This window comes from Columba livia, chromosome 7 (genome assembly GCF_036013475.1).
Source record: "Columba livia isolate bColLiv1 breed racing homer chromosome 7, bColLiv1.pat.W.v2, whole genome shotgun sequence".
NCBI classification, from domain to species: domain Eukaryota; kingdom Metazoa; phylum Chordata; class Aves; order Columbiformes; family Columbidae; genus Columba; species Columba livia.
This window is the reverse complement of record NC_088608.1, coordinates 14441264-14463012: the sequence shown is the minus strand read 5'-3', so window position 1 is coordinate 14463012 and position 21749 is coordinate 14441264. Positions and strand designations below refer to the sequence as shown.

At 39.1% G+C, this 21749-nt stretch overlaps 1 protein-coding gene across 3 annotated transcripts in view; it reads right to left on the bottom strand.

The window, feature by feature from the left end:
- Positions 1-21749, bottom strand: part of CNTNAP5 (contactin associated protein family member 5) — a 307043-nt gene that overhangs the window by 75921 nt on the left and 209373 nt on the right. For all 3 annotated transcript variants that reach the window (XR_010474008.1, XR_002408012.2, XM_021280776.2), the window contains exon 14: positions 12794-12994. Coding sequence is in view for 1 of the 3 variants with exons in the window: in XM_021280776.2 (XP_021136451.1) it covers positions 12794-12994 (201 nt within the window). In the remaining 2 variants the exon portion in view is untranslated. The remainder of the gene's footprint in view (positions 1-12793; positions 12995-21749) is intronic.

The following is a 21749-nucleotide window of genomic DNA, read 5'->3' as shown; positions in this document are numbered from 1 at the left end:
CATCAGTCCCTCTCCTGGCTCTGAAAAATGGCCAGAGATGGTATTCTAATTTATATTGCACCACTCCAGTAACCAAGCTTAAAAATGTTTCTCCACCCACCTCTACTTCAGTTGTGCAGGGTATACCTGTCTGTTCTACTGCAGAAACACAGTATTGTTTTTCTTCAATCCGTCAGTGCCTAAGTGTTTACTCTGATTGCAAATACTGCATTAAGAAGCTATAGATGCAGTTGTTAGCTTCTCTACGTATCTGAATTTTTAGTTTTCTGTGTTTTGTAGTTTGTTTTACACTAAAGGGGAATTTAATGAAAGATGCAATAACTAAGTAGTTAATCCACTATCTTACTTGCCTAAATCAGTAGAAATATACTGAAGCAATGGATCTGATCCTTCATATCTTTGAGCTTTGGATTTTTTTTAGTTAAATAATTCAATATTGTAGCTTCTCTCAAGCTGTCCATTAATGGAATCTTACAATTATAGTAGTTATTCAAAGCTTTTTAATTACATCATACAAACACAGTTCAGCCTTCGAATTGTTTATCTTGATTAGATATTGTTTGAGTGTTCACTTAAAATTGTGAGCATTGTTTTAGAGCAGAAATGAAGACAAGGGTATCAAAGACTTCAAGGTGTTAGAGTGAGCATTTAGTATGAAGACCCTTGGCTGAATTCCTATTTGCATAAATATTCAGGAACAATCTGTTCATGCCTCAGGAACATTTATGCAAACACAAAAATCTCAGTGTTGTGGTCCAGAATTATATATATATAAAAAAAAAAAGGATTATGAAAATTATCAAAGTGAAATTGAAATGAAATTCCAGCAGGATAGAAAAGAAATAGCTGCCATTTATCATTTTCCGTCAGCTAAAACAAACTAGCCAAGGAAAGTATTGTTCTAAGCAAGAATACCTGCATCTGGCCTGTCTGCTAAATCATATTTCATAATGGTTGACTGCATTCCATTGTGTAACCACAGTGGTGTACTATACATTGATAGCTCCTGTCACTATAATATGATTATGTTTACGCATTAGTTTCTGCTTTTGTGCCACAACCCAGCAACTACAATATTACAACAGTTCTAACGGTCTGTTTCACTTTGTTCATTTACCTATTAATTTTGGCAATGGTATATTTCACGGAACATAAATTTCATCCTCCAAAAACATGACAACCTGTAGTACAATATGGTCAGACACATTCTGGAGCTTTGTACGGAAGTAAAATGAATTGTCCAGGGTGGCATTTTGGAAAGAACATACCTCCCTCTGGAGGCATCGGTTGTATCTAAGGTGATTACTTCAGCAATAATAGATGTAATTATTCACTCAATAAAATTCTGCCTCTATTAAGTAGGTATTTCTAATGTTCTGCAGATTGACTGGTGGCCCTAGCCTGTCTCACAGAGGCTGTAAACAAAATGCAACACAATTTCTTTGTCTGAATCCAGAACATAAACGTGTGCTGGGAAGGAAGTGACCCAGAAAGCTGGCACTGTTTTGAACCTGGATGCTCTGGGAAACAAGAACCCAAAACAGAACTTGAAAAATGCTTCCACAGTTCAGTGATAAGACATGAAAATGGGAAAATAAGTGGACCAAACTGACTTTTCATAGCCAGAGAAAAAGCCAAAGGGAGCTAAAACAGAGCCTATTTCAAGAGAACACAATTTGTCCTAGAATCTTAGACTCTGTTACGTTAGCATTCAGTCATAAAGATCTCTCTTTGAGGAGCAGCCCTTAAACTTCTGTTACACACCAAAATAGTTTCATCAATAGTTTCATGGATAAAATCTGAGAGCTTGAAATCACAATAACAATGGGAGGTAAACAAATGCTAATGTACAGAAAACCTTTAGCACAATGGGGAAAAGAGTAAGCAATGGTAACTTTTCTTGCACCAGGCCTGACAGTGATCCAGCTAGCCCAAGAAGTTGACTACCTTCACTCTTCCTCCTAGCCTACCTACACATATCTACAGAATTATGCAAATACACACTTTCCCAAAAGGAAAGCACCCTGTCTGTATCAATAGATAATTTTATGGACTGTACCAATTATTTGGATCAGCAGCTAAAAGAAAATATAGTATTTAAAATAAACATATAATGTAATTGATGTTGCTTTTTCTTCAGAACCACTTTTCAGACCTCTGATCACTTTTGAACACACCTGATCATAGGCTTGGACTCATCAGTAAAACAAACCTGTCAGGCTTGAATTAGGTTCAGTAATACAAAATTGAGAAAAAGAACAGCCAGGAATCATTATAATCTTTTCTATCAACAAGTGCCACTGCCAACATTTTGATCACATTGAATGAGGCAGTCTGAACAGAAAGAAGAACAGAAAATGGCTACTGATTGCAGACTAAGCTACTGGGACCACTTCTCATGCAGTATTAATGTTAATATATTGGAATCACTGCCAGTTGTAAATCAGACATGTCATTTTAAACTTTTTTTGGTAAATCAAAGATATAGGGAAAGGGGGACATGAAACTAAGCATTGTGGATAAAGAAACACGCAGCACATGAAGCAGACAAGCACTGAATCTAGCACAGTAGCATGTGTCTAAAGATCTATGAAGACTGATGAAAGCTGATGAAGTTCAGCTGAGTTAAGGATGCCTATTTTGTTTAAGATTTTGTTCCTGTGCTAAAAAGGAGACAGACATTTGTGTATCTGGCATGGTGAGAAAAAACATGCATCTGCATCTTATTTTAAATTTCAGGTTTTCCTCCCAGCATTAGGACAGTCAGCAGAAACTGTATAGTACTCTCTAAACCTGTTGATTCCAGTGAACTTTAGATATTATATGTATTTCATATATACGTTTTATATCTCAACATGGTTTTCTAAAGAAATGAGACATTGGAACACGCTACGTGAACGTTTGTGCACATGTGTCTGTTGTTCAACTATAAAAAGTCATGAACCTACAGGCCAATTTCAAGTACATTTGACTGAGAAATATGTTCCTAAAGGTTTTATGTACTGCCTAAGCAGAAAATTGAGATATCCTCCTAGTACCCAGCCTGAGAAAAGGTTGCAACGCATTTTCAATTTCCAGCAGATCTCAGAAAACCCATACAAAAGCTCAACACTAAAGCAAAAAAAAACAGGGAAAAAAAAAAAGCATTATTTAGGACTCCACAATTAATTGAACTATTGTTTTAGCAAAAATAAACAAATAAATTATGTTCTAAACCATCAAGAATTCAGTAGCACAGACAAAATAAACAAAACTGTATAGCTGGGAGAGATGCTGCTCACTAGGCAGAAACATGAGAACATAAAATGTTTAATCAATTTGATCAGTTCCTGTTTAGAAAGATATCTGAAGTAAGCTGTATGTTTCACTTTCAGTTGTGTATCTCTCTGCCTGGAAGAACATGATGAACACATAACCTTACGATAGCTACAGTAAGACCACATGGATCCCATCCTAGAAATGCAGGCCTGCTTTCAATAGCTCTAATAGAGGGCATTTCCAAAAACAAGGGCACTGTTTCTTAATTACACATAGTCTCTTCTTGCCCTTTACAAAGAAAGACAAGATTCTTCTCGTACAACTAAACCACGTACTATAGTCACAGGTATGACCAGGCAACAGGTAGAATAATTGTAATTATTTCCGTCTAATTAGCACGGGTAAGAACAACCATCTATCAACAATGGGATGAATTCGAGCATTGAGCTGACATTACTGGAGACAGACTTTGAAGATCAGATTATGAATCCTTACCTCTTGCATCTGACTGCATGCAGACCCATACATAGATTCAATCTTGTCTTTCCTCAGAACATCTATGAACAATGAAGTCATGGCTGTCCATTTGGCATATAAGCATCTAATAAAGGCAACAGTCTTGAGGTTCTCACACGTCTCCCTTTACAATCAACCACTGTAGAAAGCAAAATACAGACACTACCTGGGAGATGATGAGGACGAAGTCTGCGTGTTTTGATTGATGCTTGAGACTGATGATATTATTCCTGGTCTACAAATCAGCAGAATCACAACTTTCTCTCCTTACCTGGTTGATTATACCAAACAGCTCATTACACCTCACACGAATATACCATTGCCTCCTTCGTAATTTCGTAGGTACATAAAAACTCACAGAATCAAGCCTTCCTTGCTGAATGACCACATATGTGTCAACCAGTTTTCTTCTGGGACTTTTGAATTCTGCTCTAGAGAGCAAAGGAAGAAGGGTCTTGATGTTGATTTGAGTCCTGGACAGCTTGGGCAGGAACACACCCCTTGGCTAAACCAGTCTCCATTAGAGCCTAAGCCTTCCTGCTATCAAAGGGGCTTGGAACAAATTCAGGCTCAAAAGCTTTTTCATTTTTGTTTTCAATCTTTTTAGCCCAGCAGATATGGGAAAAAACCAAAACCAAAACAAAACAAAAAACCACCACAAAAACAAACAAACAAACCAAAACAAAAAAACCCACACTTCTTTAAAGACAGTTTTAAAAGGGTTATTTTCTTTCAGATCACCACATCTTTATAACTACTTGTCAAGTATCAGTCAGATCTGATCCTCCCCAAATCAACTCTCAATTGGTTTTAGATACTTCTTGGGAGGGGAAGAAGTACACGAGTACACAACTTCACAACTTTTTTTTCCCCAAAGGTCTGGAGATGTTTCCTCAAAGCATGCTTGCTTAACCTCCTTTATTTTATTTTACTTTTTTTTTTTTTTTTTTTGCAAAAGAGAGCAGCAGACAGAAGAGATACTGTTATGCTTCCCTTAACATCAAATGGATCAGATAAGCAAAACATTAAACTAAATACTCTTAGGGAAAGCTCTTATTCTGCGACATTTTGAACACTAAGCACAAAGGAATCTGAAAATACAGCCTTCAGCTGATCCTCATTGTTTCTTTTCCCATCTCTGCCTTCACACTTTCAAAAATAGAAAATGCATTTCCCATAGGCTATCTTCACACTGTAACGCAGGTAAAATTCTTGGATTTATAATTTACAAGCAATGAATCTGAGTCTAATCCAATCTATACATAGTAAAAACTTGACTCCTTTTTCCATCGGCTTATGTTTTCTCTCTTCCTAATTACAGTATGTAATTAAATTATGCTACTGTTCATTTTGTGTACAGCCTCTTACCACCTCTGCCTTCTTGGATAGGTCAGACCAATTAAAGCAAAAATCAAAGCATATGGGTGTCTGTTCCATTCACTTGCTCTATCCCATCTCATTTTCAGCAGGTGCCTTCCTTTGTATGCGCCTTTTTCCCCAGATCTAAAGCAGGAGTCAAATGAACCCAAACCACACATAAAACTAGAGAGATTACAGCCCCAAATGCTTTGTTATCCTCAACGGTAACGTGAATAGAAATGTAAATTACTATTGCTTCTCTTATGTGGTGTCTTGGTAGAAGAGGTCAGCTGAGAACACCTTCATCACCATGATTTACACCTTCTATTCTCCAAAATCAGAAAACATCTCTCCCCACACTGGCACAAATTTGACAAAGAAATTAGCTTAATGTAAGTAAGACAGTTTGAGTCTTATGGAACCCAAGATGTTCAAAGTAGGACAGCTGAAAGAAGCAGACAAATGGAAGTGTGATGACAGCAGGCTCCCTGCTGTGGCTCTAATGAGGGAGAAGGCACACTTTTCTGCTCAGGCAGCAATACTGCTTGCTTTCTTGAATGGTGGACAGGCTGCTGTCACAGCTAATGACCCATTAATGTAACAAGCCATGGATTAGCTGTTTGGTTCTAATTGCCATTGTTTATTTATTGTTAACAATATGCTGAGTTCTGCAAAATTAGAGAAGACTATCACTGCTCGTGATTAAGGGAATGCTGGATGGGATAGCCTGAAAAAATAGCGTAATTCTTTCCTTCTTTGAATTATATGTATGCATAGCTTATATGACTGTGTCTCTCAAGTCAGAGGTATCATTAGGACATGTTTGGTTCTGGCACATGTGCATAAACTATCAATTTCCAAACTCCTATTTGGACTGCAGAATTTCGTGAATTCAAGGATTACTGAGCTATAAGCACTTATAAAAGCCCATAGATTCACAGGTTGAGCAAAAGTTGTCATCGACTCTATTCCAAACCAGATGATTTTCAGAAACAAAAGTCCCAACCTAAGGGGTTACAGTGGTTGAGCAAACACAGCATCAGTACACAGCACTGAATTCATTACAGGACCACCAATTCATGCAATTACTTCCATGTTCCAGACACAAAATCTGTTGTTTAGGTTTACGTTTCATTTACCTGTCCTACATATGTCTTCATTAATACCTCTGGTACAAGGTCCCTGTATATTGGAAAAGGTAATTCCTATGTCAGTAAAACATAGTAGGTCTATTCAGTTCGGACTGACTGACAAATCTGTTATCTAGGTAAGCTTAAAACGCCTCTTAAAAAAAAAAAAAGTAAAACTGTAATTCCAGAATTACTCCTTAGACGTAAAAAAAAATCATGGGAGAAAACAAGCAAACAAAAGTACACCCCCCAAAAACCAACAGAAATATCCGGTGCCAGCAGAAGTGTGAAGGACATGTTCCACAGATGCAAACAGGAGTTACACATACAAGCTCCTTCCTCACTACCCTATCAGTCCCCACCTTGAGAAATATTTTAAAATTCACCTGACATTCTGTTTCTAAAGGTAACACATATAATGGCACTTTATTGTCCACAGGAGTAGTCCCAAGAGACTCCTGCCCTTCTGGTTTCACTCCAGAAGTGAGCCAGGTAGCATTAAACCTGTCTGCTCCTGCAACAGGTTTCAAGGAGGGATCCTGCTTTACTCCCACTGGGTTAGAAGCCATCCAGTGTATGATCGAGCAAGGATTTTTCCCCATGTCTTTCCCGCGGCTTGGCCTCCTGGCTGCATTGTCATCTCAGAGAAGCACAACAGGACTAGAGGAGAAGTAATGCAGGCAGCTGCCATTCCTTCCTTACAGCTACAGCACACTCTACCTCGCTGTCAGTCAGGATGGATTGTATATGGGGAGCAAAGTCAGAAATTGGGATAATGATATTTCCATTACTCTAAAGTGCATACTTGCTGGATGCCAAGTTACCTTGCCCACACAACAGTTTTTTAATTCTGCTTGGACCACCTGCATGTTAATCAGCTACACACTACTAAAAATAAAGCATCTTTAAAAATGGCCTCTAAATCTCTCGCTACAAATAAGCATGCATGTTGTATTGCTGTGGTAAACTCTATTCAAAAGTCTCTAAATATAGCACAAGTTATCTAAAATTGTGCTGTGAGAAGCTGTCAGCACTGCCACTTTGGAGAGGAGAGACAAGGTATGGTGATGGAAACACAGACGGCAAGACAATCATTCTCAAGAAGGGGATCCTAATTACCCCAAAATAATTACGACATACAATCTACACCAGCCACCTATCAACCACTCCCTTCAATATGAACCACTTTTTGAGGGCCCATTGCCCTGTTCTATGTTATTTTGTACAATGACAAATAGTGTCCTGGTAATGCAATAACATTTTAAAGAACCTGGAATGATAAAGTAGAAATTATATTTGAAAAGCATAAAATAATAGTGAGCAAAAGCCCAGTGGTAAATGACTGCTTGTTATGGGTCATTTTATATCACTTCGTGGTACATTTAGGTTAAAAAAAATACTAAGAATCCAGGCTTCACACTCCTTTGTCCATTCAGATTTATCTGCTCTAAAAAAATGGTGTTCCCATTATATGAAACCTGGGTGCAAACCACACTTCAGAACACTGTGTGTCACTTCTGGTGGAAAAAAAAATACTAGAGTTAGAGAATATTCATGAGGAGCAACTAAAAGGCTATAAAAGCACTGGATGAGTGCAGAACTGTGATTCACTGCATCCAGCAACACCAGAACTAGGTGCACTGAGTAAAACATTAGTTTAAAACACATTAAAAGAAATAGTTCTGTAGACAGCAAGTAGGTGTAACTTGCTTTCCTAGGAGGCTACAGAGGCAGACAATATAATAAAGTTCAAAAAGTGATTAGACAAGTTTATGAACACCAGATCCATAGTGGCTACTGAAAGAGATTCGCAATGACGTAAACTCTAATGCCCTTAATAAAGCAACTGTGGATGATGGGAACATATTGAGGGTTGTACTGAAGAGATTCGGACCTGCGTACTCACCCTAAGCTAGATCTTTCCAGCAGCCACTACTGGAGGCAGGACCCTGCAGACATTTCTTCCCATCTGATGCTCTGACGTCACTGGAGATCTCATCTGGAGCCAAAGAGGGAGCCTGCACAGATGAAGAGCTCTAGCAACATACAGGGCATAGATAAAACACCACTGAACTGTCTCAACAGCAGAATGAAGTCTGAACTAAAGTCTAAACTCAGAAATTGGGGCACGCTCCCTGCTGTGAGGTAGCACTAAATATTTCCTCCCAATAACAGAGGTAAAAAAGGTAAATGCAGTGGTGCCCAGGTGAGGGCAAACAGCTGTCTGGTAAAACGGTCACAGACCTGCAGACAGTACATGGTACAGCTCAATACCAAGATACAGGTCTAGCTGGGAGGCAGAGGGGAGAAGAGGAGGTGGAAACCTGAGTGCAAGCTGTATAATACTGAGACATTATCGATCTTAAGAGGGACAGGCAGAATGTTCAGGGAAGTAGTGTCTACAATGGATTTTTGAAATCAAAGCTTGTGGGGACACTGTGTGGAAATTCTACTGGAAAGAGAAAAAATAAGGAAGAAGCTGGGAAGAAAACCACCTGAAGACATCCCTATTTCTTTGATTTTGTTCTAGGACTGCTCTTTTCTCAGTCCCCACCTATGCAAACGTACTATGAACTTGACAGACTGTCAGGCAAGTACTATAAAGCAAGCTATCCTGCCACTGATTTTAAGTCCTTGGTATGGTGGATGTGAGGCAGCTTCCCAAATGTTAAGTCTTTGAGTACACCCACTGCTTCTAGAAAACTGAGCAAATTCAGTCAGAGCTGAGACTTTGTTCAGTTAATAAAGTATTTTCATACCTTCAAACATCTTGTATGTTAACAGTTTAATTAAATGTGCATGTGCGCATATGCACCTATTCTTGTACATATCCACTTCTTCAAGGTATTACCTGAAAAAACCCATAAAGAAAGGAAAACAGAGCCCCAGGGACCTAAATTTATTTTCGTATTCCCAGAATACAGGCAGCACATTTAGAGGTAGCCCAAGCTTCCTACTCGCCCACCTCCTCTCCTGCTACCTTGTCTTGGTCTGTGCTCCTAAGGATGAGGTGGTGGTAAAGTCTGCAATTTTTTGCTAAAAGTGTGGGTGACTTTCCTAATTACGCCAGCTGTCAGGTTTGCTCTGGTTTTGTGGGTGTCTCTCCAGCAGGCATGGAGAAGTCACAGGAGACTTGCAATTACTGGTCATAAATTATAAGTTTCATTTGCCAGCATCATGAGAAAGCCAGCTATTCCTTTGATAAACAGACATTCATTCTGATGTTCACAAACCTCCTGAAAACCTCTCCAATGGCAGAGATGTACAAAAATGCAGTTCAGGGGTGTTTAATTTCAGTTTTCAAAGACATGCTTGCAGATAAGCCATAGTATGACAGTGAGAACTGATAAGGCTGTTCCAGACAGCAGGAGGGGGAGATGAGTAACTCCTTTGCCAACTGCCAGATTGCATGTCTGACACATTGCAGATGTAAATCCAAGTAACTCAATGGGGAGACTACGATGAATCATACCTGCTGGGGATGTGCCTATGTCTTCAGGGCAAGAGGTAGCAGAAAGACAGACAAATCCTTGATATAAACTGGAACAGTTTTATGCAAGCCAGGAGCCTCCCTCAGTTTCTTTCTGAGGCAGCCCAGAGTGTCATGCTTGTCTCCTTCCCCAGATTTGTGATTTTTTTCTTTTCTCTTTTTTTTTTTCCCTTTCTCTTTTTTTTTTCCCCCACATCAAAGCTGTGAAAACCAAAATTGCTATGTAACAACATGCATTTTTTGCTGAATAGTAACATTCCGAACACAAAAGGAAAGTTAAATCTATTTATTGTTACTCTCTGAAATGTGACAATGTTTTTACATTCTGAAGACAAGGGTTTTAGGTTTTGGTGCTACCGACTGAGATATCCTCATCATGCATTCCATCTCCTTGGAAAAAAGAGAGCAAAGCCAAAAATGAGAGGAAGCTCTGAAATTGATTAGATTCTGTGCAAGAAGTGGAACTTTTATAGTTCTGTCAAGATCAGATACAACTCTGGGAGATGCCCTTCCATCCAGCATTCACTGCTGGGGCTCAGCCCAAAGTGTTACTGAGTGCTGATATTCAGCCAGTTGGATTAGGTTGCATAACTTTTCCTGCTGGCCTACGAATGTAGCATTGTCATCAATACATGTGCATGATATACTGACTTCTGAAGGAAGATCTGAAGTGTGGTTCATTAACTGTAATTACACATTATGATACCCTGGCAACACAGATAGAGGACATAGTGTTTCAGGCATCCAGAAGCCCAGGCCAAATCAAGAAACAAAACCCGAGTTTTGATTTTTGTTCTGTTGCTCTGATCCCAAATCGAAGTCCCTCCAGTCACTTCTGGGTGTAAACACAGGTGAAAATTTTCTGCAGTGAGCCCAGCAAAATGCCATACAGTTATCTGCACTTGTAGCTTATCTTCAAGTACAGGCATGGAAATTCTTTAAATCTTAGAAATCTTCAAGACACCTACAGTGTTCAGCACCACTGGGTCTCTAGGCTCTTCTATAATACAGCAGCTGTTCACCTCAAAATGAGTATCAATTAATGCAGCTATTTAAAGCTTTGGGAAAAATGCTTTTCTATCATTTAAAAACACTTAATACTCAGCTAAGAACAAATTGTTTCCCATATCTTATCATTTCAAGAATTCAAGCAATTTATTTTTGAGCATGTTCCACATCTTGCCAAACTTACAGCCTGAGGCTACTGAGAAAGTTCAGGATGAAAAACTGGAAGTGTAATTAAAAAACGTACAAAAAGAAGAAAAAGGAAGAAAAAATTGTGGTGTCTGCCACATGAACAGCACTGGATTATATTTTTTTTTCTGATTTATCAGCTGGACCTGTACTAAAGAGTTATGAGTCCTACAGTTCTTGTGTGGTCAGCTGTCAGGACTGCTGTGGTACTGCAGCAGCTGCAAGAGCGTAAGCTGGGCTACTAGACACTGTCCCTGTCTCCTCTCCCTTGAGGAGTCAGAGTCACAGCTTTGGTCCTGGACAAGTAGAGAAGCAGCTGCCTGTCAGGAATCATCTTAGCCAGTCTGCCATTTGGCAGATAGCTTTAGCCCTGAAGTAGGACAGTTTACATACTGTCAATTTACAGAAGATTATCACTACTTTTTTTTTTTTTTTTCCTTTTAAAGAAGAAATGGGTTTTGATCTTTATGAATTGTCCCTAAACAAGAGGCACAACACACAAGGGGTATTTCAAAATGCACTTATAGTTTACTTTTCAGTATATACATGACCAAGTACCTCTCAGAAATGTGTAAAAGCAAATACATGCAGACCTGCTCTAACATTGTGGCCTTCATCCTAAAAAAAATATATAAATAAATAAAAAATCAGAAATAATCAGTGTAGGATTATATTTTTTTAATATGTCAGTTGTGTTGCAGGAAACAGAAGACACAAACACTGAAACTGTCTGTAAGACATTAGTTGCCCCTCTTTATGAGTAGTTGTGCTTGCATTTTGTTTTCCCTTTGTGTTCCACCATGGATGCTAATATTAATTTTTTGGAAAATTATTAGCAATACAAGTGGGTTTTGGCTGGTAAATTCTGATGATAGCAAAAGACATAGTTCACAGGTTTTAAAAATAGATTGGCGGTAAGACATCTGATTACTGGATCCATAAACAATCAGTGTTATAGTAACCTTCCTGGAACACGGCAGGTTTCTTATACATCTCATGGTATTTTTAACCCAATAGGAACTCGCACAGCCAGCTCCCCTTAAGGCTTCCAGTGGGATTTTTTCTAACCTACTAATGAATTTAAGAGTTGATAATAATCAAGGATGATACAGACACTATGAGTAGACAGACAAGACTTTGAAGACATTCAGAAGCCTGCCCTTAAAGTCATTCATCTCTCTGGATAAGCGAATGCAAAATCCTGACTCCAAGAGAGAGTCAAGTGGAAGACAGCCATCCCAAGTAGCTACTGGAGATTTGGTACTGCAGAGAGACACAAACTGATCAGACTCTTTGCTTTCTTGTTGCTGCTAAATTAAATCAGAGTGAAAACCCTATTCCTTCTATCATGAGGGGAAAATTAGTTTTGCCCCATAAATGGTACTACCAACCACCTTAAACATCATATTTAGGGCTATGAGACTCAGAAAAGAGTACATCCCTCCTCTCCAGAAACATCGTAAGATTCTAGAGCAATCTGGATGCTTTCTATCTTGACTACACAGTTAAAACAGTAAATTAATAAATACATCAATTTACCATCAGCTACATACTGCTTTTGTGGTTTCTAAGGAGTACTTTCCTTGTAGAAGCTCTCAGAGCCTTTGTATGCATGAACTTAGAGTAAAAACTCCTCTGCAAAGCTCTGACCCTCTTGCATGAGAGAACAGGCACTGCACGGTGGTATCCAAGAAAGAAAAAGGCTTTTCACTCTATTCTGTAATGCTACTATTTGTTTTATTTTTTTTTATTATTATTATTTTTACCTTCTCAGTCACAGTGTGGCCTGTGCATGCTGTACGATCAATAAGAGTTAACAAAGAAAGATTTGGGATCATGCACTTACTCGGAGTGTTCAAGAGACGTGACTTTTTGCAGTGGTAGGCTGTCTCCTGTTCGCAGTACTCTGCACTGTTTATCATGGCTTCAAGCTGCTCCAGACTGCTGTTGTAGTTAAAGGGCATGGTGTACGGCTTCTCCGGACCAGCTCCTTGGACTCTGGTTAGCCCTGTGTTGTTGTGCTGCACTGTAGTCCAGATTTTATCTTCTGTTAAGTGAAAAAGGTTTGAATGGAAAGTTAATAGCATAAAACTATTAACTAGCAGGGAACACAGAAACAGTTGAAATATAATGCTTTACTGCTTTGGAGAGAGGATCAGCAGGACCTAGGGCTCTGAAATGATGACTCTGTGATGAAGACCTGTTACAGGTCAGTGTAGCCCACAGAGCCATGTGAGCACAGCCCACGTTGTTATAGCAGCAAATGGTAGTGGAGAACTGCAGCTGATGAGCTTGCACAAACTCACCACAAACTCTTGCCAAAAGGGTAAAACTGAGAGTATGTTCTTACCACCTAGTTGGAAGTCAGATCACTCATATTACTCAGTTCTCAGATTTTTCTACATATAAGTTGAGCAATGCCCTTCTTGAATGATGGTACAGAGCACCATATGACTCGACATCTGTAGTTAACTGTAAATGTTGATGCTTTTCCATGCTGGGGAGCCCGTTCTCCTCCCCTTCATTGCATTTACCGGCAGAATAAAGGATTTCATAGATAACAGAAAGCAGAACCTAGGTTTATGCACAACCCTGCACCATAACAACCCAACTCTTGACTGGCGTTGGGCTTGGCATGATTAGCAGGACATTCCAATTAGAAACAATTAGCTTAGCAGGGAGGCTGTTTCCCAGATGGTTCTGATGAGATAGCAATGGGAAGATAACAAGGACAGTCTGAACAGCCAATCTGCCAAGCTGACCTAGAGAGAACAGCAAACACTTTAATGGGGATTCACAGGACTGAGCCCTGCACATGCTCCATGATGTTGTTAGTAGTCACATCCAGTAAATCCTCTCTTTATCAAGACTCTGGTTGCCCAGGGAGGACAGAAGATACTTGACAGGGAAAAAGTTAAGGAAGTAAATTGTAATCATTCCATGAGAGGAAGATTTCAATCTGACTTGCAGAAACTGATGGACAGTTGCAAAGCCAGAGGCAAGACCTAGATGAGAGATCTCTATTTTGTTAAGCCTGTTTCAACAGGGAAACTGTTGATAATGCTGAACCAGAACTTTTTTAGACCAGTTTTAAAAACTGTGCATTTAAGTATTCAGATTTTAGCAGATTATCTGGTCTGAGCTTCTGCAGACCATCAGCTTTCCCGTCACTCCCCAGTACACTGGCATGATAAGGGCCGTAGCTTTGTCGCCACTGAAATGAATTGAATTGTCTTTCGTTGAGCTACAAATAATGCACAGATTACTTCAACAGAACACTAATAGGTGTATAAAACCCATAAATGGTCTAACTGTGCAAAGACACTTGGATGGTTTAATGGATTGTCATTATGGAGGCATTCAGATGACAGACAAGTAAAAACAACCATCTGGAAACCATTTAAAGAGGTCTGTTCCAAGACCTGGCTGCAAGTTAGGGAGAAATTACTCTCCCAGTACTGCATGGCATTAAGTGTAAGGGCGGTTTACACTCAGAAAACCATACATTCACTCACAACACATTCATAATTTATGTGATGGTGGACAGAAAGAGTTTGTTCATAGATCTGTAATCCTGTGTTTCTTATTGAGTTCAGGATGCTGCTTGTGGATCGTTTGAATAAAACTCAATGAAACTGCTACAATGTGTGATACACAAAAGTTAGATTGAAATCACAAGAAATATTACAAATTTATTGCTTGTAAAATTTGCCTCCGTGGTTGTAATCATAGTCAACATTGTAGCACAAAACCCTGCAGTACTGTACAATATATTGCTTCCAACACAATATAATTAAATGACTTCATAACACACATCTTGTACATCTGAAAGTAGTGATTCTTATCAGCCAGAGTTTCTGTTTTTTCTTTTGCTCTCTAAAGGACTGACATGACCAGAGTGGATTTTTCAGAAGCAGTTGAGGGTGAGCTAAGTTTCCTCTCACTCAAGTTGGGATCTGCCTTCAGCAAAAGAAAAAAAAAAAAAATTACTAAAAATTGAAACATCTGGTTGCTGCTACTCTAAGTGAGATGCAAAACCAAGAGAACATGGAACAAAATGGTTGCTGAAATTCCAGATAAGCAGTCACAAGTTCCTCCCCACTAAGAGTTATTAACATAATTTTGAGAAACTGCAATAAAATCAATGCTCACAATGGTGGCTACAGTGCTGCTCAGGAAGTACAACAGCTGAATGTTAGAGGGGCAGAGTGGTTAATGCTACTGTGCTGTTCAAGCTGTATACCTGTACACCAATAAAGGTGTCGTGTGGGTACCTGCAAAGCCAAAAATATCAATATCTAGTAATTGAGAAGCAATGAAGGATTACTAGGAAAAACTTATTAAAAGTATCATAGCATAAAACTGTCTTTCCAAGAAGTGATGGAAATGTAATTACTTTACATGTTTGAAATGAGGTTGGACAAGACATCAGTAAACATATTGTTAGGGACAAGCACTCATTAACAAGTGTGTTAGACAGACAATGTGACAGGTCTTTTCTCTTGTTTTCTTATGTGATTGTTCATTAATTTTCAATGGTCTTGTTATAATTACAGCTGTACTCAGCTGTCCCTCTGAGATGTGAACTTTGACATTCAAGAACTTCTTTTCTCTGCAGGATCTTTTAGAAACGACAAGCTAACCACAGGCTTTCCATCCTCTAATTTGCAAAGGGAAAGGAAAAACAAATCAAGCTTCTCTCCATACTCAAAGCAATTGTGATTTAGAAAGTGCATCAGAACAGAAAGTTAAAAAAATAACAGCAGTCACATTTCACATTTCAGACATTTCCTAATCTACACATGCCTGATCTGCTACGCTTATTACTTTTACAGCTGAAATCTGTGCTTTGCTGGTCACTTCAAAGATTCCATCTATGCTCCATCTTTGAAGTAAAGGTAACCATCAGTTCTAAAAAAATATATGTAAGTTTGGCTTGCTGATCTAGTGAAAGGGAAGTCACAGCCACCATGAAGCATACCTCTGGGATGGCAAAAGTTACCCCCACTGTTTGTTTCTTTTCCCTGTGCACAGTTGATGTAGGAAGAGCACAGGAACAAATTATCTGCTACCATTTTTATTTTTAAATTAAAAAAAAAGGCTTTAAAAAATTGGAGTGTGAAACCGAATCTTCAGGTTAGAATGGCAGCCCAACACACTGCCGATGCAAGACAACAGAGCTGGTGACACCAATGCTAGAGGAGGAAAAGTAAGAGGGATTTATTCAATCACATCAGCCGCACTTATTCTTGCTTCCCAGGTTAAAAATAAATAGTTCAATTTTAGAAAGAGGAACGTGAGGTATAGAGGGGCTACATAATGTGCACAAAGTCATGCACAACGTGCTAAAAGAATAAGGGATTGCATTCACACACCACAGTAAAAAAAATAACCAACCAACCAACCAAAACCACAACACCAAAACAACAGAAAACGTAACTTCTTTCAAAAGGACACTCCTTGGTTTACATTCAGCAAATTAGCCTGAATATTATTTGAACTTTAGTCTGCTTTGGACAGACTGTGAGAGCCAACACTTCTCCCTCCTGAGTCTCAGCTGGCAGAAGGAGAAGTAACTCAGAGCTGGAGGGCAGTAAATTCTTGAACCATTCCAAGACAAAAGCAAGACCACATGCACTAGCTTCCATAGATCAGAAAACCAGACAAAAATAAACTCAACTTTTCTTCTGAAGACCCTCACCACTCCCACTCAGGTCAGCTCCCGAGCTTTATTTGAGCACTATTTTCTCCACCTCAAACTCAGTGTCATTTGGAAAAATATCATACTATTTTCTCAAAGTGACATGCACGTGTTTAGTCAGGGATGGTCCCAGAATACAGATGCCTGCCTCAGAATGAGGTCAAGGAATTATACCCTTAAAGATTGATCAACATGTACTCTGAAGCCTACTGACAACAATCTGGGAGCTTGCCTTTCAGGCATACTTCAGGACCTATGTAAGAAACGTAGCTGCAATCTGGACATGCACACAGCAATGTGCACCAGCTGTCTGCAACTTATCTCCATGATTTGCATATGTCTTTGCAGAGGCATACGTCTCATGGATTGTGTCTATGGCTTTTGAAAATGGGACTCCAAATGCTGTTCCTTTTTCACAATATAAAGAACATTTTGAAAAAAAAACGAAAACAAAACAAATTTTATTCTTTTTTATTATTTTTTTCACTATATTTTTAGGCAGCAACACTGTAATCATAGAGGTAAACCAAGCTGGGTGTCACTAGCTCCTTCTAGCCATCTCCATATATGGAAACCACTAAATTAGGCAGATAAGGCTCTCTTTTCCTTTATTTCAACAAACAGGTTATACCTATTTCACATCTGTCCACACTATATGTTTTTCCTGTTTACTCAATTTAATGAGCTCTCTCTGCACTTCTGAATTTGCAATAAGAGTGAAAAAGTTGTTCTCCAGGCAAAGGTCACTGCTTATTTTTACCTTCTATTATTCTACTTTATTATTTTATTACTTTCTCAGCTTGGTAAAATTTCAAACCACACACAAGCTGAAAGACATTCAAAATGCAGTAGGAGAGTGCAGCCACATCTACTGTATAGCCTGGAATAGTCAGCCTTGAAAAGCAGATTTCCTAAATGCTTGTTAAATTGTTCCATACTTCAAAGGTGACAATGCTTTAATTTCAGGCTAATGCTACAGCTTTATGACTTTGCAGTTTTATTTAATGGTCCAATTTACTAGGATATTATGTAGCCTGTATTTGGTCCTAGGAGATGTTTTTACGGCATGGGACTGCAATGCATTCAGCACATTTTAGGCCCTCTGTTTAGCCTTGCCCATAGTTCTATCATCTTGCTGGAAGCCTCCAAGTTGCTTTTGGCAGCACACAAATTAAATTGTGGGAAATTAGAGCAGCTGGAAAACTGTCTTTCAATGAGTCCTGTATTGTCTAATTCTCATTTTTATTCTTCAACTTGAAATATCTCTGTGGAGCACATTTCACCCATACAAACTGCATCACTCCTTTGTGATTTAGGATGTTTGTCACAAAACAAGATTATTCGGACTGATTAAATTGCCAACAAGCCAAACATACGGTAAATGCTACATGAGAGAGAGAAATTGCTCTGAGAGCTTGTATGATGCATTTGTTCATGGTGTTCTACATTGAATGTCAAATATTGTCCTGAATGCTGTACCAGTGATTACAGGAGCAACCTCACAAACTCTCCTTCTTGAAAACTGTAACAAGCTGCAGTGACAGTTCAACTCAGCAGTACTAACATACACCCCTCATAGAATATGAAAAAACAATTTCTTACAGCAAACAGCTTTAGTTCACTGACTCTAAGAAGGGATACCCACCCTTTTTTTTTTTTTTTTTTTTTTTTCCTGCTGGCTGACCCAGCAGTATGTGCTTTTGCAGCTTGTTTTGTGCTCATCAGTCTCCTCCTACCTTCCAACTCAGCCACTTCCAGTTAGTGCAGAAGCACGGAAATGCATTTCCATGGAAACAATTCTGGGGGGTTCCCGTCCCCCTAGTCCTATGTGCAGCCCACTCTCCAATGGCACTGGCAAACTGTACCTGTCAGTGTGTGTTCCTCAGGGCTGCTCACGCCTGGAAATATTCCCAGTCTGTAAATCTCTTCTGGAAATTGGCAGCCTGAACCAGGAAGGCAGAGGGGTTGCAGTGATACCCCTGGATGCAGACATGCTGTTCTAGCCTTGGCAGAGAGGAGTCAAGTTCCCAACTTCGTTATGATGCAGGCAAGAAATTTGCTCACTCTGAGCCCATGGTTCAAAGGGTCTCTGTTAGTGGAATGACCACACCAGGCAGCTCTGATGGATGAGAACAAGATGCCTCTTCTGCAATGCCTTGGATTCTCATCCCCCCATGTTGTACTGAAGACCATAGATGCCAAACCACTATGCTGCCAGCCTACTTTTTGATGATCTGACATTTCCATACTTCTTCTAATACAGGGTAATTACCACAAGCGGTGAGAAATATTCTTCTCCAAAACATTGAAGAGACAGTCACTGAATTACTTCCTGATGTAAAATGGACACTTCTCCACTACACTCACACTTACTGCACTTGTGACAACAGTGCACTCCTCTTTGAATCGGTCTCCATCTAAGGAGAGTTCTGAGACACTCAAAATATCAATTTTCTGCTGTTTAACGTGCTTTGCAAAGGTTCAGACATCTGCATGAACCTTGCAGACAAGTGGAGCCCACAGGAGTCTTGTTCTTCTGATGCAACATCAGGAAACTGGGCAGGACATGGCTGGGTTTCCAATATGGCACCCCTGTGTCCGGGGCAAATGGATGCAACCCTTGTAACTAAGACAGACAGAGTGACTTTTAGAGAGCCACAGCTTACCACTAACTTCTGAGTGCTGCAAACTTGGTAGGAGAGTGATCAAGTTGCAATAACCTTTTTTCATGTCTGCTTTTACGTTCCCCTGTACTGCAGCTTCCTTGGGGGCCTCCTGCAATTGTGATGGGGAAGGTGGCCAGCAGGACTTCTGCTGTGAAGCTCATCAGAAACACAGCAATTTCTCAATGCAGGTTTTGCTGAAAACAGCAAGGTAGCTGTTGACACCTCAATGCCTTTGACATCATATAAATACTAAAGGTTGTTTTTCATTTTATGAAGTTCTGCAATACTTAATGAAAATTCAAAACATAAATGTATAAATTATCAGAACTACAGTGTGCCTAACAACCTGTAGTGTCTGAGGGGATAAACTGTAAATCTTTAAGGGCTGATTTTAATCCAAGCAGTAGTAAATAATTTGTAAAGGACCCCCCATTTGTTGTTCTCTCCAGTGATAAAGTCAATCACAATTACAGACAGTAAGCTGCAAGGTGCACTCATTTAAAACAAGAACAAACAAACAAACAAATGACAAACAAATAAAAACCACACTCCAAACACTTCCTTAAGAAGTTCAAAGCTGTAAAATCTTATCTACCTCATTCTGAGAATCTCAAGGAGTTTTGCCATCTAAGTTCTTGTCCTGCAGGTAATAAAAATAGAATTAAGGGCATGACCTCCTCCTCTCTGTTGTTGCCTCAACCTAACGGTGACAGTTCTCCATTCCACATGACAGCCTGCCAAGTCCACAAGAAACTTAACAAGGGTTGAATGACAAGGTGACTTCTGTATCATTTTAATTGCTGTACAAAGTAAAAGAAGCTTATTTCTAACGGAAAAATTGATTAATAAATTATATAAGCAGATGAACTGAGATTTTTGTGTGGTAACAAAGGGAAAGGTAGATGCCATGGACAATAACACCACCATGATTATGTTGGGAATATCAGTGAGGATCCCTACTGGCAAAGACTGAGGTGTAGCCAGCTCTGACTTGTAGCAGTCCATCCCTTTGTTACACCAGTCTGCTCCTTGTTCACAGCAAAATCAGTAAAGCTGAACTACTACAGTGTTTTCCTTAAGTGACTGACCAAATATCATGCCTATGTGGGACTATTTAGACAGTTCAAGTATTCAGACACTTCAGCTACCAACGAAACTTGTATCCTCCTGAATTCAATCCTTTTTATATACCACGAAATATGTACTATATGGAAGAATAAAATCTTGATCATTGTTAGCTGAATAATAATAATATTTAAAAAAAAAAAAAAAAGGGCTAGAGGCAATTTAGAAAAAATTGCAAGTATAACTTTGGCAATCTCCTTCACATCTCTTTAGAATCACTTACTTTAAGATTTAAAAACAGTTTCTATACAGTTTTCTGAAACAGAGAAAATAAAGCTTTACTTTTCTTGAATCAGAAGAATAGGCAACATTTGCATTTTGAAAGGAGAACGCAAAACAGAAAAGATTGGCAACGAGGAGAGATGTATCTTTGTTCATTAATGCTTTTTTCATTATGGCAGTTTCAAAAACAGATCTTGGACTAACAGCAGGAGCTGGGATAAAGACTTTCCCCAATCTGCACCCCCTGGAGGAAAATAAATAAATAAATAAATAAGGCAAACTATTTGAGGACTGGGCAGATTTCTAGCCAAGATAAAAATTAACCATTGATCTAGTCATGGCAATTTCTAAGCATTATTGATTTGATTGCCCAGGGTCTTCATACGGTAAAACAGCTTCAGTAAAGTAGTACAGTGACAGAATTGTAAGCAAATCTTTCAGATATCACGGGTAAAATTTACTCTGGAGGAGATGAGGAAAGGCCATTACAAACAATTTCCATACAGGGCAGCAAAACAAGTACATGGGTGTGGATCACATGCCTATAGACTTTGCACTGGAGAATATGATTATTAGTATTTAAGTAGTACTGAAGACAGATCAATAGATTTCTAAGCAACAAGAAAAAAAGAATAAGCTTCACAATGTTGGAAATACTACCAGACTAAATGTTCAGGGGGTCCATTAGCCATTTTCTATATTGATTGTTAACAGTCACTTCAGTGGGAAGTGAAGATTAATTCAACTGAGCTATTTATCAAACAACCAGCCTACAGAAAAAATTTCTTTCCCAGTGATGGTGGTTGTTCATTGCCCCAAAGCACAACAGGATTTATTCTCTGTACTTTATGCAAAAAAAAAAGTGTGGGTGTAGAGTACCACGGATGATGGAGAACCCAGGTAAAGCAAGCAGAACTAGTTCACATTCCCATGCAGACAGCCCTGGAAACAGACTAGCTGTGTTCCTGTGATGCTGAACACAACCATTCCAAACTCAGAAGCCCTGCATGGACCCACACAAATCCTCATGGTGTCTCACAGCATCCAACTATTTACAATCAGGCACATAAGACCAGTTCACTTCCCTC